The sequence below is a fragment of the Mycena indigotica genome, assembly GCF_014461135.1.
Source record: "Mycena indigotica strain 171206Taipei chromosome Unknown Mind.scaff0004, whole genome shotgun sequence".
In the NCBI taxonomy this organism is placed as follows: Eukaryota; Fungi; Basidiomycota; class Agaricomycetes; order Agaricales; family Mycenaceae; genus Mycena; species Mycena indigotica.
The window spans coordinates 4,356,437-4,377,873 of NW_023503003.1; the positions used below are offsets into that span (position 1 = coordinate 4,356,437).

A 21,437-nucleotide genomic window follows, 5' to 3' on the forward strand; every position below is an offset into this window, starting at 1 on the left:
CCAGAGGGTGCAACAGCAACTTCTGAACTTCCGATAGCAGTCATGGTGTCCTGCAAGGACTACACCGGCCCAACTTTGTGGCGGACAGAGCCCCGCGCGGACTTCCCGGAAGGCATTCCGATTGTGCCTATCCCACCTATCAAGTCCAATTTTGATGTTGGAGGCAAGAACCTCAGCCGCACGCAGGTGCCTCTCCGGTTGGCCTGGGCAGTCACTGTTCACAAATCACAAGGCCTAACACTTCCATGCATCCAGTTGGGACTTGGGAAGAGTGAGTTTGCAGTAGGGCTGACATTTGTTGGACTCTCCCGTGTCAAATCTTTCACGGACATTGCTATTGATGGACCCTTCGACTATTCTCGGGTCAAGAACTTGGGCGGTAGTAATTTACAGCGCCGTCTAGATGACTTTGCACGTAGATATCCTGTTTAATACACTTGGATTGCGAAGCGAGCACACGGCGCGGCCGCGGTTCCATATTATATAAAAAAGCAACTGAAAGTCATGCTGCTCTTAAAATGTAATGTCCATGGTGGGGCTGCTTCTGCGTGAAAGACGGGCCATTTTGGGGTGAGCTGAAGCCTGATCCTTTGAAAAGAATTGCCATGTGCATTAAGTGTGCAAGGAAAGTAGACAGGGTTTTCAGCACAAAGCAAGTCGCTGGTTGAAGCTGGTCGTCGGCATTGCGTCGACAACCTGTCGTAAACAACCTGTGGAGCTACATCCCCTTTTGGGGGGGGGGTCGTGAGACAGTGTTGCCCGATAGAAGATCTGACACCTCTTGCAGTGATGACACTCCACTTACAGGCCATCCCAACATGCCCTCCACCAACGCGTCCACAGCATAGTCGACAAGAGCATCTTCTTCTCTTTGACAGTCCTCGCGGATGGCCTCTGCAACTAGAGTTCCGGACCGCTGTCCTACGTGAAGTCCCCCCTCGAAACTTTCGCGACGCCTAAGCTATCTCTGACGAGCGGTATTTTTCACCTGCTTTAAGATCGAATAATCCGAGAACGAGCTTGGACCTAAGATGTTCAGCAATTCAGCGAGGCTGAAGTTGGGGCTGGGCGGGAAGCGAGTGGATTGTTGGAAGCTGGTGGAATGTTCTCTCTTGGACGGTGACCGCGCAACACTGGCAGCTGGTTCGTCCCGTCTCCTCCGTTGCATGGACTCTTTAGCTGACAGCCATTCCAGTCTGGTGCTCACTTATCCGTTCTGCGGTTCATTTCTCGTGCACCACTCCCAGCTTCGCGAACTATATAGACGTTGTGGCCGATATTGGTCCTGACCATTGAATATCCGACTTTCAACGTGCTCTTTTATGCTATCTAATATACACAACGACTGCCATCGTGCTTCGACATCGCTTGAACCTTTCCTACACGCCAATGGCCGCCCTCACGTCCCCGCAGACGAGCTAGACGCCAAAATAGCCCTGAGGTCGTCGGCCTCCTCCAAATGCATCACCTTGAGCTGTTCTTCGATCTCTTTCTGTCCTCGCCATCAGCAATGACAATAATTCTCCCACGAAACTGCGCACCAAAATTACCAAATGCAGACTTTGGACGTCTTTTTGGCAGCTGCGCACCTCCCGTGCCAGGGCGCCGAATAGATAGAAGTACCCTCGGGCTGAACAGCTCAGTCCATAGGTCACGAGGACTTCTGAACGGAGAATGGCCTTTCGTGCTTGTATTCTGTGGGAGGTCTCAATCGGGATGCGCTTTTGCTGGTCGGGGCACCTACGAAGATAGCCGTTGCTTGAACTTTTGACGAACTGTGCGATCGCGCAGTAAATGCTCTTCTTGCCCTCTATCGAACGCGTCCTTGGCGTCGTTGATCATGCGCTCCAAATCGCTGATGCACTTGTGAGGGAGAAGCCGTTGTGCAAACAGGCCAGTTGCGCAAAAGAGGACCCCGACAAGAATGAGGTATTGGACGAGGAAGTTGTCCTCAGAGGAGACGAGGTCGAGGAGGGAGCGGAGGAGATGAGCCATGCCAGGCTGTGTTCTGTTGCAGCGAGCATTTATACTGACGCTCGGTTCGTATATCAAGCAAAAGATTCCTTTTGGAGATAGCGCCCGGATCTGCGACTCTCTGGGTTGACGCGATGCGTGTCTTTGATGCGGCCCTTCATGAAGTAAAAGACCAAACAAGGAAAACATCGTGTCTTCTCACGACATTTCGGGTTCTCAGGCTGAATGGCACTGAATGGACGGACGCGAGGCTCATCAGCCCATATAGCGCAGTTTCGCAATCAACGAGGTTGACATGGGAATGAGGAGGTTGATGTCCTGCATTTGGAAATAAATCCCCGTCCTTCTCCAGTCTTGGATTTTTCCAAACTCGGAATTTCAAGACACTCACACACAAAACACCTGCGTTCGGAATCCACGTACTTCTCCAGTCTTGGATTTTTTCCAAACTCGGAATTTCGAGCCACTCACACATTGACATGCCACTGCCTCTCTCGAGTCTCGACTTACCACCGAAGGAATGTCGTCTTCAAGTCATTCGCCTATTCAAGTTATTGCTCACTGGGGCTTGTGTCAATGCGCCACCCCACCACGGACTTAAGGCTGACGCCTAAGCGCCCAAGTGTCAATCCAGGTTCATGTGCATTTTCTTGATTTGCGGCCCCGGCGGGCCTCTTTTTCACGGTTTGCGTATGTTCAACTTCAATTGGCGGCAATCTGAACTGGCTGTAGCTTCTCAGCGCTTGGCACGCCGATTGCGAAGTCTCGCCGACCCACTGACAGGGTTCTCCTTCCCCGGACGCAACTCCTGAATCAGTCTATGCAAGTAGCCGCAACAAGCATTCCCCGGTGGCATTTGCGCCTAGCCCAGGTGGCGGAGCACGTATAACGCGCTGTAAGTTACGACTTCGCACTCGATTAGTTGGATGCGACGGCAGACCAGCCTCGCATGGCAAAAATATGACATCATGTGGGGATCCGCCCGTTGCGGATCTGATCGCTGAGTGTGATGGTCCGATGGAACGTGGCGACTGACATTCATTTAGATAAGGGATCTAAGCGAGCGATAACGATAACGATGATCCCGAGGCTATGATGACCTGCACATCCGCCGCCTCTTCCGAATGGCGCTGTTGCTTCTCGTCCTCGATGATTTTCTACGTTGACAGTGGGATGAGCGACCATTGGCAGCGGAAACTTGTTGCAATTTACCAGGATGATCAACTGGACTGCGTAAACTTTGTCTGTGCAGTCTTGGAGCTGGCGCGAAATGGTGCCGAAGAGATAGAGGTACTGCCGGGCTGAAGAGGATGCGCCAAATTGGTCCAGCATTAGAGCTCGCAGACGACATTGTTCCTTTTGTGCTCTGCGGTTTATTAGCTTGGCCAGACAGAGAAGAGAGCGGCGCACCGTAGTAAACCCAACTGGACGTCAAGTCCAACGGTACGATCCCGGAAGAGATGTGCCTCTCTTGCTATGTCGAATAGGTCTTTGGTCTGCTCGATCACCTGATCAAGCTCGTTTTGCGCGTGCCCGAGGGACCTTATTTCGTGCTGAGAAGATGGTTACAGCGAGGATGAAGGTGCCTAGGAGAAGGTATTGGTTGGTTGTGTCGTCGACACATGATACAAGATTGGTCAAGGCTGACAAGAGTTGGGCCATGCCCTCAAGCAGAAAATGAGCTTACTCTTATATATTACAACGTCCGACGATAATTTTGGCCCCCGAATTCGAACTGTCAGTTTCAGAGAGTGGCCCATCGATCTTTAATGCGAGGGGATCAGAAAATGAACATCATGCTGTGATACTGTTGGCGCGTGTGAATCAAGACCCGAAAGGCAATTCCTGAAATCAAGAAGTCTGCGGGGTCCTGGTACCCCGTGACAGGCCTGGCCGAGACCCGTCTGATGTCATCGTCATTACGCATATCAAGCGCGCATCAGTGGCGCAACCGTCGGTGCTCAGCGCTCAGCACCGTCGACTCTTCAGGTGTGTGGAATCACTCATACGTGGATAGGGACCTACAACACAATGAAATGACATAACTGGGCGTGGCGGATCAGGTATGATTGAAGTGTGATATGAGCCCATAAGACCGCGCTGATAACTGTTGATGGCGCATCAATTTCAGCGTGATGTCCGCCTCTCTGCACAATTCATGAGTGCACTCCCAAATGCAGGGATTCTACATACAGTTGGAACCCAGTTTACTCTGACTGGTGAGCTGGTGGCCCCAGCTGTCTCCGAATAGCACCCCGGCTGCCTTCAAAATCAATACACAACAAAATAGGCCATTGATCTCAATATCAGAGTGGTCAACTCTGCGGTTAACTGACGCATTTTCCAAATCAATATATAAATGACTTGCTACAGGAAGTGAGAGCAGCTAATAAGCAGTTGCTGCGCGCGAGTCGGTCGGTCACGTGATCGTATCCGTCACGGCGAGATGTCATTACATACGAAACACGGACCCCAACAGTCAATCATGACACTTGCGTGAAAATTTAGACCTTGACCTCAGTCGCCAACCGTATTACGTGTAGATGTGATTGACGACTTACTATTCAACAGCAGTACGGCGTTTTTACAGCGATTCCTGAATGTAATGACAATGTCACATTTTTTTTCGCGCCCCATCTCAAAAAGGAAATCATGGCTCCCAAGCTTCCAATTGCACTACAAACAATTTCAGTGCACTGAATACTTCTCATAGCTATGGTGGACACTCAAATTACTTGTCCTCAAGGATAGTGGATGGGTTGAAGGTCAGTTTTGCGACAGGTTCATCGAGCGCTAGGCACCGATCGGCATGACACATTCTTGCTTAGCCACAACACATTTTACTCTCGACCAACTACATCTACTGACTGAAATTCTGATTTTGGATACAGTTTGAGGCTCAGTCAATGCCAGAAACGCAAATGGAGGCATGGTTTCCTTTTTGAGAAGGGCGCGAAAAAAAATGTGACATTGTCATTACATTCAGGAATCGCTGTAAGTTCGCGGGAAATGGCGGTAAGAGCCGCCTTTACTTAGAGCATGAGAAATAGTCTCGGGTCGAAGCGCCAGGTGCGCTTTCCTGCCAGCGCTTGAACGAAAAAGATCTTGGTTACATAGAACATGACATATTTTTAACGAAAGCATTGCGAAAGCATTCAGTCCACAACAAGAGTCCGAGTTGTTGTCATATCACCCAAGCCCCCAAATCCCCGCTTTCCTCACGCCCTCCACCAGCGCCTCCACATTCCCCAGCATCGTCGACAGCAGCCGCTTCTTCTCCTCTGTCGTCTTCGCCCTGCTCCCATCATCCTCACGAATAGTCTCCGCGCCCGAACTCGCACTCGATGTCCGACTGCGGTCCTCAATTGGCGCTCCAGCAGTGCCTTCTTCTGAGGATGTAGACGAAGTCGACGCAAGGCGTGACCGCGTCCGGGTATGTGTCCGTCTCATGGGTGTTGCTATATTCCTCGGGCTCTCTCCCGGTGCTTTCTTCGGACTCAACGGCACAAAATCGAGGTCTTTTCTCAGCATCAACAGCGGGCGAGACGAGGGGTGGCGAGGGGTGCCCAAGCCAGGCAGCATCTGCGTATGTTTCTTGGGCGAAGTCGACCCAGCGTTGGACGATGTGGACGAAAACGAGCTCGCCGAGCTCCCCGAAGTCGAGCGTGAGGATGACGCGGATGACGAAGAAGGTTCGTTCGAGTCGTCAGAGGAAGCAAATGCGCTCGAAGTCAACGAATATGTCGACGAGCCGTAAAGCGATAACGGGCGTGCAGGTGTGGCATTTATAAAGGGCTTTTTGTTCAGAGGATTTGAAGCGGCAGGCGTGGATGGCGCAGTTACCACCGCCTGAGGCTTTGGCGTTGCGGGATTGGGAGTGGCGGTAGGTCTCGACGGAGTTGTTTCGTCCAACAAATAAAAATACAGGAACTCGACACACTTCATGCGGACCTCGCTCGGAGTGGCTGCCCGCTTCAGAATTTTGACGACAGCCTGGGGGCCCTCGCAGGATTCAAATACGCGCAGAGCGGGAGAGGAGTCGACAAGAATGCAGAGGAGAGTGTCGAGAATGACCGATGCAAGGGGCGGTGGGGCTGCGCTTGGCTTGACAGGAGAGCGGGACGATGAGGGGGCAGAGGCGAGATGGCGAGAGGCGAGGAAAAGGTCTAACAGAACCTAAGATTGGCGGTTACATTGTGAACAGCAATAGAACATCGATGAGCACACCTCCAACGAGTACTTGCGTCCGAGATAGAACTTTGACGCCGGATGAGTCAAGCATACACCTTGCAATATCGACATCGCCAGTTGCAACTGCGTGGTCAGAAGCGCCACTTCCAATTCGTTCTCTGACAATTGCGTCAACGGAAGGAAAGGATTGAAGCGGAACACACCTTCGGGGACACCTCTGGTCGTCAAAGCATCAATCTTGGATATGTTGCCCACCGTCCAGCTCAGAATCCGCGAAGCAACTAGGGAAAACATTCAGTTCTTGTTACCGCTGGCGATAGCAACAACGCACCGTTGCACTCGAAGGTATACTGCAGGGCCAGGAAGTACTCCGTATCCTCCGTCGACCTCTCCGGGACGAACGATGTTGCCAAGAGCCGCTCCAGTGTCCGCAACGCATCAAGCCGACTTTCGTTTGAGCTGCGCGGCGACGACAACTAAGTTCAAGAGAGGTAAGCAAGGCCCGGCGAGTCGAGAGGCACCACAAACATCGTCCAAGGCGTCTTGAATGGAGGCCTGCAACATGCGGAACCTGTCCTCCATGTTGGCGTGTGTGGTTGATGTTTTCGGCAAAGAATTTCTGGTCATGTGACTTGATGTCATTTTACAACAACTCAGTTTTTGTGGATGCGCCTTGTTCGAAAGCAGAAGCTTGGGAGTTTTTTGTTTGCCTCAGCTAACGATTCAGTGGGCTCTCTCCTTGTAGAATCGTGTCCTGTGTGCTGACTAAGGCTCAGGTGATCGTGTTTCCCTCTGATCCGGGCCACCTAATTCGGTGAGATTCGGTGTCAGTCGAAGTTCGCGAACACGTAGGAGCTTCCAAAGAGCAATGCAGTAGTGTACAGATGCAGGGTATTACAATGTGGGTAAAGGAGCCAAGGGAAGGAAAAAAAACACTTCATCTCTACCAATCAGGCCATAACTCCAATAGATGCGAGTCTTCTTCGAATTCTGGTGAGTCTCTTTGCTTCATCCAGCGGTCTGGCACCTGAATAGAGAGAGAGGGTGTGAGAGCGAAGGCCTGAATTAGAAGAGATGACACAAACCAGAGGGAAATAGCGCTCCATTGCACCCAAGAATCGTTGTCGGTATTGTTTAGGTGTGATGATAGTAGGCTCGCCACGAGCGGCACCACCAAGGAAAGCTGATTCTTTGACCCAGCTTTCGAGCTTCTTATCCCAGGTGTACGTGCGGATATAGTCTAGAGAAGAACAATGAGAAACAGACTGTAAGACGCGTATAATCTACTCACCGACGATGCCGATGACCAGCTCATTATTTTGACTATCGACCTGATGGAATCTTAGGCGCTGGTGTCTTCAAGAAAAGTAGAACTTACGCCAACGAGGAAGGAATAATCCATGACATTCACGTCACTCAAGAATTTGGTGTCGTTGTAGAGAGCTCCGCGGAGGATCCGTTTGGAGTGTTCTCTCAGATAAAAAGGCGTGAGATGGGCAGCTACAAAAAAAAACATATCAACACCATGTCGATCTGTGACAGTATACACTCACTCTCAACCAAGTTCTCGTCTAGAAGAACTTCATTTTCCCGTCCTGTGGACTGGACCCGTCGATTGCGAGTTGAGCCTTTGAGATCGTACAACTGCTTCCAATTTAATCATCAGCTCTAACAAGAATGATCCAAAACACACCTTCGAAAATCGTCGGTTGTAGAACAAGTTCTCCATCACAAGCAGGTTCATCTGGGTGGACTTAGATTTGCCACCATGAGCCTTGTCCTTTCCAGTCTTCTTGAAAGTCAGCTTGTAGCATCCAAAGATTTTAGCGAGCAAAGTGGGTCGCTACCAAGAGTTAGGAAATCAAAAAGAGAGAGAGAAAATAGCACGCACATCCGCAGACACCGCCGACGACATGTAGTCAAAGTACGCAGGAGCAAACGTTTCCATGGTTTGCAACTCAGGCCGCGAAAGCTCCTTCGCAATGAATCGATCATCTACATGAAACGCCATCAATTTCTCCGTGTCACGTGCAATGATTCCATCACATACCTCGAGTCTTGAGAAAAGCAGACCCCGACTTTCCACCGCTGGCATCCCATTTAATGCATCGCGCAAGCGACTCAATCATACTCTTTTCGCAGTCGTACGTCCGTCGGAGAGCATCAAATTGCTCTGGATAGAGCACCGTGCAACTGATCGTCAGGCCACCGCTTTCGAATGCTGGAAGAAAGATGAGAGTTTAGAAAGTCTGATATTTGGTCACTTACAGATAGCCCAAGGGAGCTTGGAAGAGGCTATCTTCATATCCTCGGTAGGATCTGCAAGCTCGATAGCATCCACATCCACGACGCCCCATGTCGAACTTGACTCCGCCACTGACTTGTCGTCAGGCATAAAAGCTTCGCCTTCAGTCAACTTGGCCTCCCGAACGGCGGTCCGCTTTTCTGCCCGAGACCTAGAAAGCATATCCCGATATTGAGGAGAACTGAACAGTTATCAGTCGTCGTTCACTAAACTAGGATTCACTCACTTCAGCGCAAGCGCGATGATTGAAGTCGGCTCGTCAGTACGCACGACCATCGATGATTCTCGGAATATATGCTCTGGGTCGTTCATGGGGTCATCAGCTTCGAATGGACTTCGTGACGCAAGAGGCTGCTGCCATAACCCTGAGATGGCCTTCAAAATTGAGTTTCGCTCAGTGCCACTGGTTAGATCCATGTCGGGTGGTGGGGGCGTGAGTGGGTTGCCGATATCTTTAAAAGATGAAAGGAATGGTGAAGGCGGAAGAGATAACGGTCCTGGTGGCTGGAGACGGTGAGGGGGGCTCGGTGGAAGCTGAGGGCTCGGCTGGGGCGACAGCCGGGGTCTCTGCAGGTGGAGGACTTTTCACGGTGACTTCGGGAATGATGGAATCCTCTGGAGACGATTGCTCTTGCCGCTCTTGAGATCGTTCCTCTGGTACCGTTTCAGGCAGTTGCTTTGCCTCCTCTTCGTTTTCGTCGCCCTCATCATCTGCCTCGCTTGACGACTCAGAAGTATCCGACTCATCTTTGATAGCGTCTTTGACACTATCTAACACCTCCACTTTGGCGCGTGCAGAGGCAACAGGACGTGCTCGCCGTCCGCGAATGATTGCATATCGAGTTTTAGACCGTTCGGCATCGCGTCCTAACCGCTCAAAATGCTTCGCAATATTAGATACCTTATTGCCCTGTCCAGTCGGCTTTCGGAAAGTTGATTTTGCGCCAGGGCCAGTGGCAGGACGAGAAGGAGTTTTATCTCGAGTTCGTCCTGGTATACGGGCCTTCGCAGGTTTTCCGCCAGGGGTCGTAACAGACGGTTTCGGTGGGGGAGATGAAGGTCGAGAAGACCGCCCAAATCGGACATCACGCCCTTTACCACTACTAGAGCGTTTTTCCGGAGACGGTCTACGTGAAGATGCTTGCGATTGGACTTCGATTGGGCCTGGAATGCGGCTCTGAGGAAGGGCCCGACGAGAATGGGTAAGATATTTAGGGGCGATATTGGCTGCATAGCCCTGTTCAAAATCCGATGTGGACTGCTTGCGAGCGGGAACGCGATGCCGGCTTTTGGCTCGTGGACCTAGTCGAATAGGGCTGTTATACTCTTGCTCACTTTCCGAGACAACAATGCGAGGAGGGAATGCGGTCTTGGCGAGATCGTGTACTCCTTGAGGTGGAAGAAAGTCCTGGTATTTCCTTACCAATTCGGCCACGTTGAGTTGTGTGGATGCGCGACGAGGTAGCCTAGAGGGCAATGGTTTCGATCTGGCCTGGTATCGTGTCAATATGCAAAGAAACAGATGAGGTTCGTGGAAATTTACCGGAGGCTGAGGAGAGCTGAGACCCTCTGGAGACGCCTCGTCTCTTCCTGCACCAATTGTCGAGTCGCTTTCTGGATCCGATTTGACCTCATTTTCCGCAATCGTTGGAGGGAGAGGGGTCCCTGTCTCCTCCTTTGGTACTTCTGTGGTCTGTTTCGGAGCCTGTGGAACTATCGGTTCATCTGCATTAGCCTCTGATTCTGGCTCAGAGGCAGATGAAGTAGATGTAAACGAGTCTCCAGTCACTCTCCGCAGACCCAACGGCCCTTCTTCTGCTTCCGAGACACTCGATGAAGGAAGATGCGGACTGTCAAATGCGCCAGTGAGGTCATATCTGCGGGGCCACATGGAGCGAACCGAGCCAAATGTCGATGTTCGTTTACCATTTCGTTCCAACGGTTTAGGTTTGGGCAAACGATCGAAGTCCTGCTGCCACGCAACGATCTTATCCTGGCGGTAAGAGTGCACTTGGTTCAGCGCAAACGTGTCCGTCGGCGCTGACTCGCGATAGATGCGGTTTATCAGTCGACTAATGTCCTCCTTCTCCATCTCGGCACGTGCGATCAAATTGTTTACGTCAGCGTTTAGACGAGCGTCGTTTTCTTCGTCGCCAGTTGCAGCATCGATGCTGATGAGCTTGAGGTCGTCGATGAGACTGGTGTACCACAGAAGATTGCGTCGATGAAGCCGGTCAAAGTCATCATTCTTCAGCTCGAGTTGTGTTTCTGGACGGACACGAATTCGGAAGGGAGGATAAACAACCTCATGGAGAGTTATCGGATTGGCTTGAAAGCGCACGGTCATCCCTTTGGTCGCAAAGTACCGAATATGATGCTGGTATATATTGTGCTGACATCCGGCACCTTGGACGAGCTTGACGTCGGCAGGATAAAAATGGAGCTCCAAGAACTTGGCAAACGAGTACCGTTGCATCTCTTCCGAAACAGGAATGAACGGTGTTGCAGAGCCACACACACGACAGGCACTCCAGGTGGTGACGAGGTCGGGGGCTGGAAGATGATTCATCCGGCCAATGATTTGCCCGTCCCATTGTTCGACAGCGACAAAAAGACGGGTCTCATTGTGGATGTAGACGCGACAGTGACGAGCCAGTGGTTGCTCGCATCCTTTGCCAGTGCAAACCGCTTTAGGATCGAGGAATTGCACCAGAGTATCGTTGACACATTTCTCAATATATTGGCCTAAAGTGCAGTCGTTTTCGCCGTAGAACGTGTAGTAATGGAGTTGAGGAGCGAAACATGCGCGTTGGAGGCCAAGTTCAGATAGCGGGATCACATATTCGTAGAGGCTGATGCATTGATATTTCTCAACAACAAAGTCGTCGGCGTTTTTACTATAAAAGTCAGTCAACAAAAGACAGGTCATAAGTGAATCAACAAGTGGCTTACCGAAGATACCATTCCCAAATGCGCCTTTGTTCTTCATGCTGCCATTTGAGCTGCTTGTACTTGCTCTCAAGTTCGATGTCTTCCACCGTTTTGAGCAACTCTCGCGATTCTTCAAGCGGGGAAGCAACCAACGAAGAGCCCATATAGGAAAGCGGGGACATCATGCCATTCGGGTGCGAGAAATAACTTGTTGATTCCTCGATAGGTCGCGGTGAAAGCATCCGCGGGGTGATTCCTTCACTTGGGGTCGGAGGAATGCTCAGGTTGGGAACTGCGAGTGCTTCTATCTGAGCATTCAAGTCGTCCGGCAAGGATGCAGGCATGATGTCGATGGCAGGAGCAACCTGCGGAGTGGTTACCGAGCTCAGGCTGCTTTGCGGATGACTCTTCTCTTCTCGACGAATGACTTCATCTTCCCAACGCCGTTTGGCTTCCAGCAATTCGATATCGAGCTCCTTCATTCTTCGGATTGGTTGGGGTGGTGGGAAACGCAATGTCGCGGAAACGGAGATGAACGTAGTGTTGTATGGTTCTAAGGCTTGGTCAATTCGTCGAGACAGTCGAATTTGTTCAGCATCCTCGTTGGGAAGATCTTCATCTGTTGAGTCATCAAAAACAATCTCCTGTGGACGCATTCCAGGCGTGGGAGTAGCAAGTCGTGGTGTAGAAAGCGACGACGGAAACATCAGGGAGGTAACCGAAGAAATCGACAAAGTGAAGGCATGTCGTCCAGGTGATGAAGGGACTGCGTCCGTGCTAAAGGAAGGCAGAGTGATGACTGAGTCTTTCCAAAGATGCGTCTCCAGCTTCAGGTTGCGGACAATGAATGTGAGAAACCGCGTGACCTTTTTAATGCGTCGCAATGTCTCGATATTCTCGCCTCGCAGAATGATGGTGCAGCCCATGTCACGTGAACAACCCTCAAAGCGCATATACGTTTTCCGCCTACCAGGAATGAGAGGATGGTCGAATGTTTGGATGCGGAACCGCGAGCAGTGGCCTAAACGAGGTTCTAGAGCAAGCTTGTCCATGGAAGAGAAGACATCAGATTGTGTCATCCGAGAGACTGTTTGGATAGCAGAGGGTTTGACAGTGCGGGCAACAGCGATGTTGTACTTGGCCAGAGCCTCAAGTGCCAGCCTAGAAACGGACTTTTCGACCAAAACAACGTGAGGACGGAGCGCCGCAATACGAGTCGCCAAGTTCCCTAGATATTCTTTCTCTTGGCGGACCACTTGCGCAAAATGCATATATTGGCCTTCCTGGCGATAGTATTCGAGCGGGAAGGTCACGAGCATGACTCGGGGATTCTTCTGCACACGAGACATTTGCTTGTGGGCGACGTTCTTGGTGATTACGGCTCCGTCGACGTATTCGGAATCGGATGGCATACCACCAGGCACTTTCTTGATCTTGACATAACGCCGAACGTCCATATCCTGCCCTTGACGATGAGGGAGCGCAGTAAATGTAAGTTCGCGAGCGATGCGCAATGCCAATTTCAACAGAGTTTCCTCCCACGCTTTGAGGTTGGGTATGTTCTCCGTCGTAAGCATTTGTCGGAGCATGATCTTGAGATGAAGCATGGACGTCAAGTTGAGCTCTTGAGCATAGCTATTGACGATAGTCTAGTGGGGAAGGATAGCAGGAAAGGGTTTACGTACGCTGTGCTCTCTCGTCGAGTTCGCCATCCGGGTTCTGCTCCAGGGAAATTGTCCAGCCTGCTTTGGACACGACTCCGGATGAACGGTGTTGCGGCTTCGAAATCGCCGCCATATGAGTTGAAACGTGACCTCATTTTATGGGGACCAGGACTGTCCAAGTGGTCTGGCGATCCTTTGGGAAATTGTATCGAGCTGGGGGCATCGATGTTGATAGGAATGGCGCCAGGGAATTCAAAACGTGCTTTGGAACTTGACGCGGTAGGCGAATCTTCAGCGCTGAAGGGGTCATGGACATTGACCTCGTCATCGGATAAGCCGCGTCGAAACGGTGCTGGATTGTCACTGAGTGTTTCCCAGACACCATCATCCAGTGGTGGTGTTATAGGCCGGGATCCAAACCCACTGTCATCAGAACCTGATCGCCGTCGTTTGGTTTCCGCGATTGAATACAAGTTGAACGGTTCGTCGGTGCGGCTGAACAATTGTGAGGCGGAGAAGGGAGACGGTGGATGATATGAAAGCGACGTGTTGTCTATTCCGAGCTGGTGAGCGGGAAAAGACATGACCGAAGACACCACAGAGCGCCGGTCGTCATCATCATCTTCGTCGACTTTTGCTAGCTTCTCTACACAGAGATTGCAAACACGTATCATCCCGTCGTGCCCAAACCGATAGCCTTTGATGATATTCGAGGCACATCGGGAGCAAAAAATTTGACCTGCGGATGGTTGGTAAGAGAGAGAGAGACAGAGATAAAGACCAGAAGACGCACCACATATTCGACAGTGGTGCTTTCTTCTCCATGTGGTAAAAACACTTTCACAGTCATAACACTCTTTGCAGTTCTCGTCGTCCATCCAATAGTCGCGAGAAAGACCTTCTCCACGTATCCTTCGTATAACCTTCGACACAGAGTTAGATCTGTGCAAGCTTGTCGTCGTCTTGATGCTTCGCGCATCATCAGGTATAGGGAAGCCTGGTATCGAAGTCCCAAATATCCCACCGTCCTGTGAATCATATGAGGGTAAAGCCCCACTCCGAGAGGGCGATCGGTCAAAGTCGACGCTGTAGGTTGGAACCTCTGACTGGGCTGGAGTCAGCGAAACCAGTGGAGGCGCCGGCTGCGCAGTCTGCACAGCCGACAACGAATTGGGTCTGTCATTAGAGCTGGTTGTGCGGGAAGTAAGGTTGGAACTGAGTTGGGGTATCGTATAAGACGGTCTCCGGTTCTCTGACGTTGACGCGGGGGTATGGGCGTTGGTTGATGGATGGGATGGGCCGCTGGTTGAGGCTGAGGTAAGAGGCGCAAGGGTGTTTTTCATGCGGGAGAATATGCTGGTGACGAAGGATTCCTCGTTTTCATCTTCTTCGGAGAAGGGGTTGAACGAGGTGAGGCTGGTGAGGTCATCTGTCGTGAGTTTTGTGCTGCTTCGTGAACGGGATGACTGGGTGCTGAAAGTCCCTGGGGTGGGAGATGAGACCTGCGACGAGTCCATCGTTCGCAAGAGGAAAAGAACGCGTTATCGTGGGTGGACGTCCATAAAGGTTTTGGTCAAGTCGCGTAATTGATGGGGCATCTGAATCATGTGATCTCCAGTTTAGCTTCGAATTGCCTCTTTCGCTCTGTTCTGCCCCAAGTGGACAGCCATAGTGGAGAGTCGCTAATGAAAATCGGCTTCAGAGCAGTCATGTTCCGTCCTACTTTCTCTCTGTCCCCAACACCCATCAGCATCTTCTCCAACACGACTCCATGGAGTCCAAGTTCAAAGTCTGGTTCACGAGAAACGGGATCCATTCGAAAACATTATCTACAAGGGTATGCTCTACTTTGGTGATACGCAAATGTGTGGGCATCAAGAAAAAAGAGAGGAAGAAACCCGTTGAAGTTAACTCATAAGCTATGCCACCGTTGTAAAATTAAACCACGATCGAAATTAGCATTGACATGCATACTCATAACCGAGAACAGGACATGTGTGGGAATCAAGGAAAGAGAGAGGAAGAAACAAGAAAGAGATGCCGACCAACGAGATTTATCTTTTATCATCAAATTGAAGCCACATCTCCCATACTTTACGATCCTCCTCTGTGCCCGTCCACACCCAATTAATTTTCTTGATCTGAGTGAACCCTTCCTCCAACTCAGGCTCTTCGTGCGCGTCTCTGAAGGACGTGAATGCACTAATTGGTAGCAGTTCTCGAACGGGCTAACAACAATTAGTCGTGATTGCATATATTGGCTATAAAATACCTCTCGTTCTGCGACAGATTTGGGCAAATAGTATGCGCGATAGATGTTGTTGTGCCATGCGAGTTCAAAGGAACCTGTGAAAACCATACAGCTGGAAGGATTAAGCTTGATAAGAGACAGCTGGTAACTTGAACACAGACCGGACTGGAACATGGTACTTTTTCGCGACATCCAGGTAGAACCGTCGGGTCGAAACATCACGGTTGGTATTGTCTATGACGTTCGGGAAAAACGAAAACAATAGGCGGACTGGACCTACCAACGACACATTTCTGTCCTGCTTCAAGAGCCTCCGCAACAGTCTTGACGCATTTCTCTCGAGTCTTGAGGGTATCTTGATTAACATGAAGATAGCCTTGATCTTGGAAGTGTGTGCGGAATAGAGTCGTTTTTCCGAGGCACGGATACCCTACAAAAAGAACGAGTTCTTGAAGTGGTTTTGGCGGCAGGAGAGGCGAAGAATTTGGCGTGAAAAGCGGCACTATCTTGGGCTTTAATGGAGTAAACGCGGAGTCCATGCACTCACAAGAGCGAAGGGACGAAGGGTGAAAACCAGTCAGCTCCCAGCTAGCATGGGGCTCCTCCCCAAGAAAGTATTCCTAGCCGAATCCCATGAGGCGGAAAGCAAAATCTAGATGTTCAAGTTGCTGACCTCTGGAGTTAGAAACGGAATACCGACATTCAAGGCCCATTTACGATCCGTTCCAGCATGGTCTTTCTTCCTATCAGTGCCAGGGTATGTCCGTCCTGCGAAGTCTCCGACGAAAAAGGAAGCAGACTTGTCTAGATTGAGCTATCGAGTTAGAATAGAGCAGTTCAAGCAGCTACACACCAATTTTGAGCACGTCCGTCTCCAAAACCGCCTCAATTGCCTGCCACATCCCAATCATCGGTTTGCGGTAGTTGTCCTTTGCAACGGCGGCGAGAATACGAAACGGTACATCGGGAATCTAGCGCATTTGGTCCACCGGAATTCAGGTTCGAAGATTTCACTCACGTTCGCAGCAATCAACGCAATCTTCTGCTTCCACTCCCGAATTTGCTTCTCTGACTTCAGCCCATTCTGGTTCGTTATCAAGACCACCGAATATCTAAAAGCCTCGTAAGTGCAACTTAGAACAGAGCTAACAGACTCACCCTTCTGTAACAGCCTGCCTAAGTTTTACAGGAACACAGGCATGCCACCAGCGCCATTCCAGCTTGGGAGCTTTGAACGACAGCGACGCGATAACAGTGCCGTCCAAATCGAAGGTAGCGACCTTTTTTGAGGGCTGGGGCTCCAAATGCTGTCCATGAAGGCAGGTCTTCGACGATCCTATGGGCGGTAGCCAGCGAAGCGGACCTTCTGGTTCAGCGGCCACACCTCGATTCTTGGAGAAGAAAGGATGGACTGTGCAAAAGTAAGATGCATCAACGTCGTCGGTCAACAACCCACAGACTTTTGGTGACTTTTGCAGGCTAGGGCTTGGTTTTTAAAGATTTTGGAGGTTATCAAACGGTTTAATAAAAATGGCCTCTGAAACCCTGTTTATAAACCGGTTTTTAGGTTTTATAAACGAACTGAGCTGATATGACCAGAGAGACCAAAATTTCCTTTTTTGGAAATTTCTGGGATAAATTTTGGCCTTTTAACTTGATGTCTGTAAGTTTCATAGCCTGTACGGGGCTTGAGAGAGCTAGAGCCTATCAACTCTTACTTGTAAGTTAGTATAATATGTTTATGTTATATATATCATATGCAGTTTACTTGAATTACTTTAAGTTATTAGAAGATTTAAGATAAGCCCCCTGTCAGGGCTATATAACTTAAAAATCATAATGACAGCAATAATAAGTAATCTGCATGGTTAGTACTTGTAGTCACAACCCAGCCCTCAATACTAGTACTGATTATGACTAATATCAGCCAAAAGTAGTTCAAGATTCTACTTGATAAGAGACTAGATGTTATAATAGACCTATAAGATATGGTCAAGCCTACTAGCAGTATATAGAAGCAATATTAGTGTAAAGTAAGTCGAGTTTACCAGCTTCTTTCCTTTTTGGGTGCTTATTAATATAAAACCATAAAACAGGGGGTTTCCAGCCAGGCTGTTTATAAACATATAAAACAGGGGTGTTTATAAACCGGTTTACAAACACCCCTATATAAACCAAGCCCTATTGCAGGCGACGATTCGGATTCAACAGGGTCGATAAGCCGCTTTTTACTTTTTGATTCGCTGGGAGACAGAATAGCGGCCATGCTGAGCGTATTTAAGACCGTTTAGTAGTTTAGTGATCTATGCGTCCGAAATTGTGAACGTTGCAAGCAAGTTAATCGCGGTCATGTGATTTATTCATCAGCTAAAGTCCAGGTATCAGGTTCGGTAGCTCTCGGATGAGGCAGTATTACCGTATTACAAACAAACAAACAAACAAACAAAGTACACGCGTAACTCAAACATTTGAGACCTCAACGACGCCAGAAGAAGAGAAACATGGAAATGCACTGCAAAGGAGCAGTTTGCGTCTGAGAACAATGGGGAGACAGATGACTAACCATGACAGCACCAACAGGAAGATATTTCAGAGCAGCACGTTTCCAGATCGGCGCAACTCGGCTTTTCAAGTGGTCGTGGAAGGCTTGTGTATCGTTGACGTTTGGAAACGGAACTCCTTCGGGCACCTTCTTGTCGAGAAATACACACAGTCGGTCCCAACCACCAGGTTCACCCATGCGATACTCCAGCAATCGCTCCTTCGGTACTAAAGCCCGCACTTCGTCATAGTATTCAACGTACCGTTTCTTCGCCACCTCTTCTGTAATGTCTGTTGTCTTGAACATAGCGAGAAACACAAGCTTCCAAAATTCGAGTACACGTCCAGCAGTCGTGGGCTCAAGCCATGCATTAAAAGCACTGATAGGAGATGACATGGAGAATGCAATGGTTGACTGGTAGGACTTCCACCACGAGGCTGGGTCACGGGTTGTTAGGATGACCTTAGCCTCGGGATAGGCTTCGACCAGCTCGGCGGCGAACAGGAGATGGGGAACATCAGTTACAGCCTGGAAGTGACTCGTATAAGAGTGAACCTATTCCAGTCAAAGTTGAAACGCACCATGCAGTGTCCCAGGAGGGCATCCCATTCCTGCTTCCCATATAATTTCCCTTTTCCAAAAAATTTCGCGTTGATGGCTTCGGTCCAGAGTTCGATTTCGTTGAAATTGGTCCAGATAGTGTAGCCGTGGTTCGTTTCACGATATCCGAGCGTCTCAAGAGCGATCCGCATCGCTTTATCATCGTCAACTCACAGTTTGCGGGCACTTGATTATACTGGTGGAACCTACATGCTGTGCCTGTTCGCGAGAAGCCCAAGGCTAGAACTTGCATCGGTACTTTACGGGTTGCGCCCCGCCGTTCTTCGAGTTCTTTACTGTTCATGGTTGGAGAAATGAGAGGTGCAGCCAGGATTCACTTTATATAGTCGGGTCGACAGGGATAACGGGTGTTCCTGTCAAATTCTTGAAGTGATTCTCCTGCAGAACGCTCCTTTGGCGCGAGGCAGCATATGGTCGCTATTCGATCTTGATGTTGCAGCTGCTCCAAGAGACACTGGCAGGTGGCACGATGAGAGTACTTGCCACAAAGTGTCACGCTGCTTCAACACCGTCAACACAGTATCACAAACGCAAGACAAGATTGTAGCTGATAGTACATGCAAGCGTAGTCCCGATTACCAGGCCTTGACCGCAAACACAAAGAGACACTGATAAATAGTTACTCGCAGAAACTTTTCCAGCGTGAAATGGACTGACCACCATAACGACGGGAGGAAGGTACTTCTTTGCAGCGCGTTTCCAAATCGGCACAACCCGACTCTTCATATGGTCGTGGAAGGCTTGCGTATCGTTAACCTTAGGGAATGGTGCTCCTTCCGGTACCTTCTTGTCGAGAAACACACACAGTCGGTCCCACCCGCCAGGTTCACCCACCTGATACTCTAACAACCGCTCCTTCGGCACCAAAGCCCGCACTTCGTCGTAGTATTCGACGTACCGCTTTTTCGCCACTTCTTCCGTGATGTCTGTAGTTTTGAACATGGCGAGGAACACGAGCTTCCAAAATTCAAGGATGCGACCAGCAGTCGCCGGCTCGAGCCACGCGTTGAATGTTCCCAAAGGAGACGACAAAGAAGATGCGATGGTGGACTGGTACGACTTCCACCACGAATCCGGAGAACGAGTCGTGAGAATGACTTTGGCCTCTGGGTAGGCTTCAATGAGCTCGGCTGCGAAAAGGAGATGAGGAACATCGGTTATGGCCTGAAGATGGTAAGAAAAAGACAACACAGCAACATAAATATCGGGTGGACACACCATGCAATGCCCCAGAAGCGCGTCCCATTCCTTCTTGCCGTATGGTTTTCCCTTGCCAAAGTATTTCGCGTTGATGGCCTCGGTCCACATTTCCATCTCGCTGAAGTTGGTCCAGACAGCGAAGCCATGGTTCGTCTCGCGGTAGCCAAGAGTCTCCAAAGCAATCCGCATAGCTGGATGGAGTGTCAGCACCTTTCTGTGAGGGAATGAACAACCTACATGCCGTGCCAGTCCGCGAAAAGCCCAGTGCAAGAACCTGCATCGGCACTTGGCGAGTCGCGCCACGACGATCTACCTTATTGTACCGCGAGGACATTGTAGTGAAGAGTAGGGTTTCTGAGCGATGATACTGCGTTTTGTACCCATCAGGGGGGCGGATGTTTCTGCCAGACATTTGGAGTGATCACTAGTGCCCCTGCGAGACACTCTCTGGCGTGGCGGCAGGCGCCATAGTACAAGCTCTAAGCCATTTCACAGATTTCAAGGAATTGGACCTCGATGGAGGAATCGGGAAAGAAAGGTGCAGATAGGTGACATCAAGTCACAATCACGAATCACCCTCCAACTTGACCTACTGTAACTTGAAACCTTCAGCTAGCTTTGCTCTGTTCACGCACTCTGAAATGATCATGAAGCTTGTCATACCGATATTCGAGTCCAATATGATTCCAGCCCCTACCAAAGGATGTCCAAGCAATATTCGAGGAGAATCACTCAATAATACAAAAATTCTGATGCTTGAGCACAACCTCGGCTCTGGTCCTGTTCACCACGACTTGGCGACAAACACCAAGAAACACTAATGATGCGTCATCAATAAACCCGATTTCACACAACGAACTCGACTAACCACCACAACAATCGGAGGCAGGTATTTCTTCGCAGCGCGTTTCCAGATCGAGACCACCCGACCGAGCATGTGTTCATTGAACGTTCTTGCATCGTTGACCCTGGGAAATGGAGCTTCCGGCTTTTCCTTGTCAAGGAAGGCACACAGCCGATCCCAGCCCCCAGACTCGCCCACCCGGTACTCCAACAAGCGCTCTTTTGGCACCAACGCCCGGACTTCGTCGTAATACTCGAGATACCGCTTCTTCGCCAGCTCCTCCGTGACATCAGTGGTCCTGAGCAGGGCAAGAAAGACCAGCTTCCAGAATCCGACAAAGGTGCCAGCGGTTGTGGGCTCGAGCCATGCGTTGAGCGCGCCAATGGGAGATGCCACAGCAACCAGGATGGTTGAATTGAAGGACCTCCACCATGAGTCTGGGTTCCGCGTCGTCAGAATGACCTTGGCCTTTGGGTAGGCTTCAATCAGCTCGGCAGCAAAGAGAATATGGGGCGCATCTGTCACGGCCTGGACGCGTCAGCTAGCTAACAATGATAAGAAAAAAAATGGCTCGTACCATACAGTGTCCCAATAGCGCGTCCCATTCCTCCTTGCCATACCCCTTTCCCTTTCCAAAAAACTTGGCGTTGATCGCCTCCGTCCACATCTCGATTTCGCTCAAGTTCGACCACACCGCGAAGCCATGGTTGGTCTCGCGGTAGCCGAGGGTCTCCAGCGCAATGCGCAAAGCTAAACGACGATTAGCAGGCTACAGAACGATTAGGTAATCAACTAGCATGCCGTGCCCGTTCGGGGGAATCCCAACGCAAGCACTTGCATGGGCACTTTGCGCGTCGCACCGCGTCGGTCAACGGCGCTGAACCACGAGTCAGACATGGTGGGCACTGTTTCTG

General features: G+C 50.3%; 7 protein-coding genes across 7 annotated transcripts; all 7 read right to left on the bottom strand.

Moving 5' to 3' along the window:
* Positions 1-1,399: 1,399 nt before the first annotated feature.
* Positions 1,400-2,163, bottom strand: MIND_00520400 (uncharacterized protein; the record flags this gene model as incomplete). The annotated part of the gene is made up of 3 exons (XM_037361994.1): positions 1,400-1,492; positions 1,542-1,695; positions 1,745-2,163. The coding sequence occupies 3 exons, from the start codon at positions 2,161-2,163 to the stop codon at positions 1,400-1,402; spliced, it is 666 nt and encodes a 221-aa protein (XP_037222286.1).
* Positions 2,164-5,163: 3,000 nt separating this feature from the next.
* Positions 5,164-6,747, bottom strand: MIND_00520500 (Carbamoyl-phosphate synthase; the record flags this gene model as incomplete). Its single annotated transcript, XM_037361995.1, has 5 exons — positions 5,164-6,150; positions 6,202-6,323; positions 6,369-6,446; positions 6,497-6,641; positions 6,694-6,747. The coding sequence occupies 5 exons, from the start codon at positions 6,745-6,747 to the stop codon at positions 5,164-5,166; spliced, it is 1,386 nt and encodes a 461-aa protein (XP_037222287.1).
* A 361-nt stretch (positions 6,748-7,108) lies between these two features.
* Positions 7,109-8,887, bottom strand: MIND_00520600 (1-phosphatidylinositol-3-phosphate 5-kinase; the record flags this gene model as incomplete). Its single annotated transcript, XM_037361996.1, has 10 exons — positions 7,109-7,192; positions 7,251-7,405; positions 7,457-7,496; positions 7,544-7,665; positions 7,719-7,809; positions 7,859-8,008; positions 8,057-8,160; positions 8,216-8,386; positions 8,434-8,651; positions 8,697-8,887. 10 exons carry the CDS (start codon positions 8,885-8,887, stop codon positions 7,109-7,111), a joined length of 1,326 nt encoding a protein of 441 aa, XP_037222288.1.
* A 37-nt stretch (positions 8,888-8,924) lies between these two features.
* MIND_00520700 (1-phosphatidylinositol-3-phosphate 5-kinase) lies at positions 8,925-14,582 on the bottom strand (the record flags this gene model as incomplete). Its single annotated transcript, XM_037361997.1, has 5 exons — positions 8,925-9,962; positions 10,014-11,367; positions 11,423-13,036; positions 13,087-13,804; positions 13,859-14,582. 5 exons carry the CDS (start codon positions 14,580-14,582, stop codon positions 8,925-8,927), a joined length of 5,448 nt encoding a protein of 1,815 aa, XP_037222289.1.
* Positions 14,583-15,119: 537 nt separating this feature from the next.
* Positions 15,120-16,748, bottom strand: MIND_00520800 (uncharacterized protein; the record flags this gene model as incomplete). The annotated part of the gene is made up of 10 exons (XM_037361998.1): positions 15,120-15,293; positions 15,338-15,428; positions 15,478-15,550; positions 15,597-15,818; positions 15,864-15,936; positions 15,990-16,120; positions 16,170-16,287; positions 16,335-16,428; positions 16,475-16,623; positions 16,680-16,748. The coding sequence occupies 10 exons, from the start codon at positions 16,746-16,748 to the stop codon at positions 15,120-15,122; spliced, it is 1,194 nt and encodes a 397-aa protein (XP_037222290.1).
* Positions 16,749-19,054: 2,306 nt separating this feature from the next.
* MIND_00521000 (uncharacterized protein) lies at positions 19,055-20,091 on the bottom strand (the record flags this gene model as incomplete). The annotated part of the gene is made up of 4 exons (XM_037361999.1): positions 19,055-19,087; positions 19,137-19,643; positions 19,698-19,870; positions 19,917-20,091. The coding sequence occupies 4 exons, from the start codon at positions 20,089-20,091 to the stop codon at positions 19,055-19,057; spliced, it is 888 nt and encodes a 295-aa protein (XP_037222291.1).
* Positions 20,092-20,463: 372 nt separating this feature from the next.
* MIND_00521100 (uncharacterized protein) lies at positions 20,464-21,420 on the bottom strand (the record flags this gene model as incomplete). Its single annotated transcript, XM_037362000.1, has 4 exons — positions 20,464-20,496; positions 20,548-21,051; positions 21,101-21,292; positions 21,358-21,420. 4 exons carry the CDS (start codon positions 21,418-21,420, stop codon positions 20,464-20,466), a joined length of 792 nt encoding a protein of 263 aa, XP_037222292.1.
* Positions 21,421-21,437: the final 17 nt, after the last annotated feature.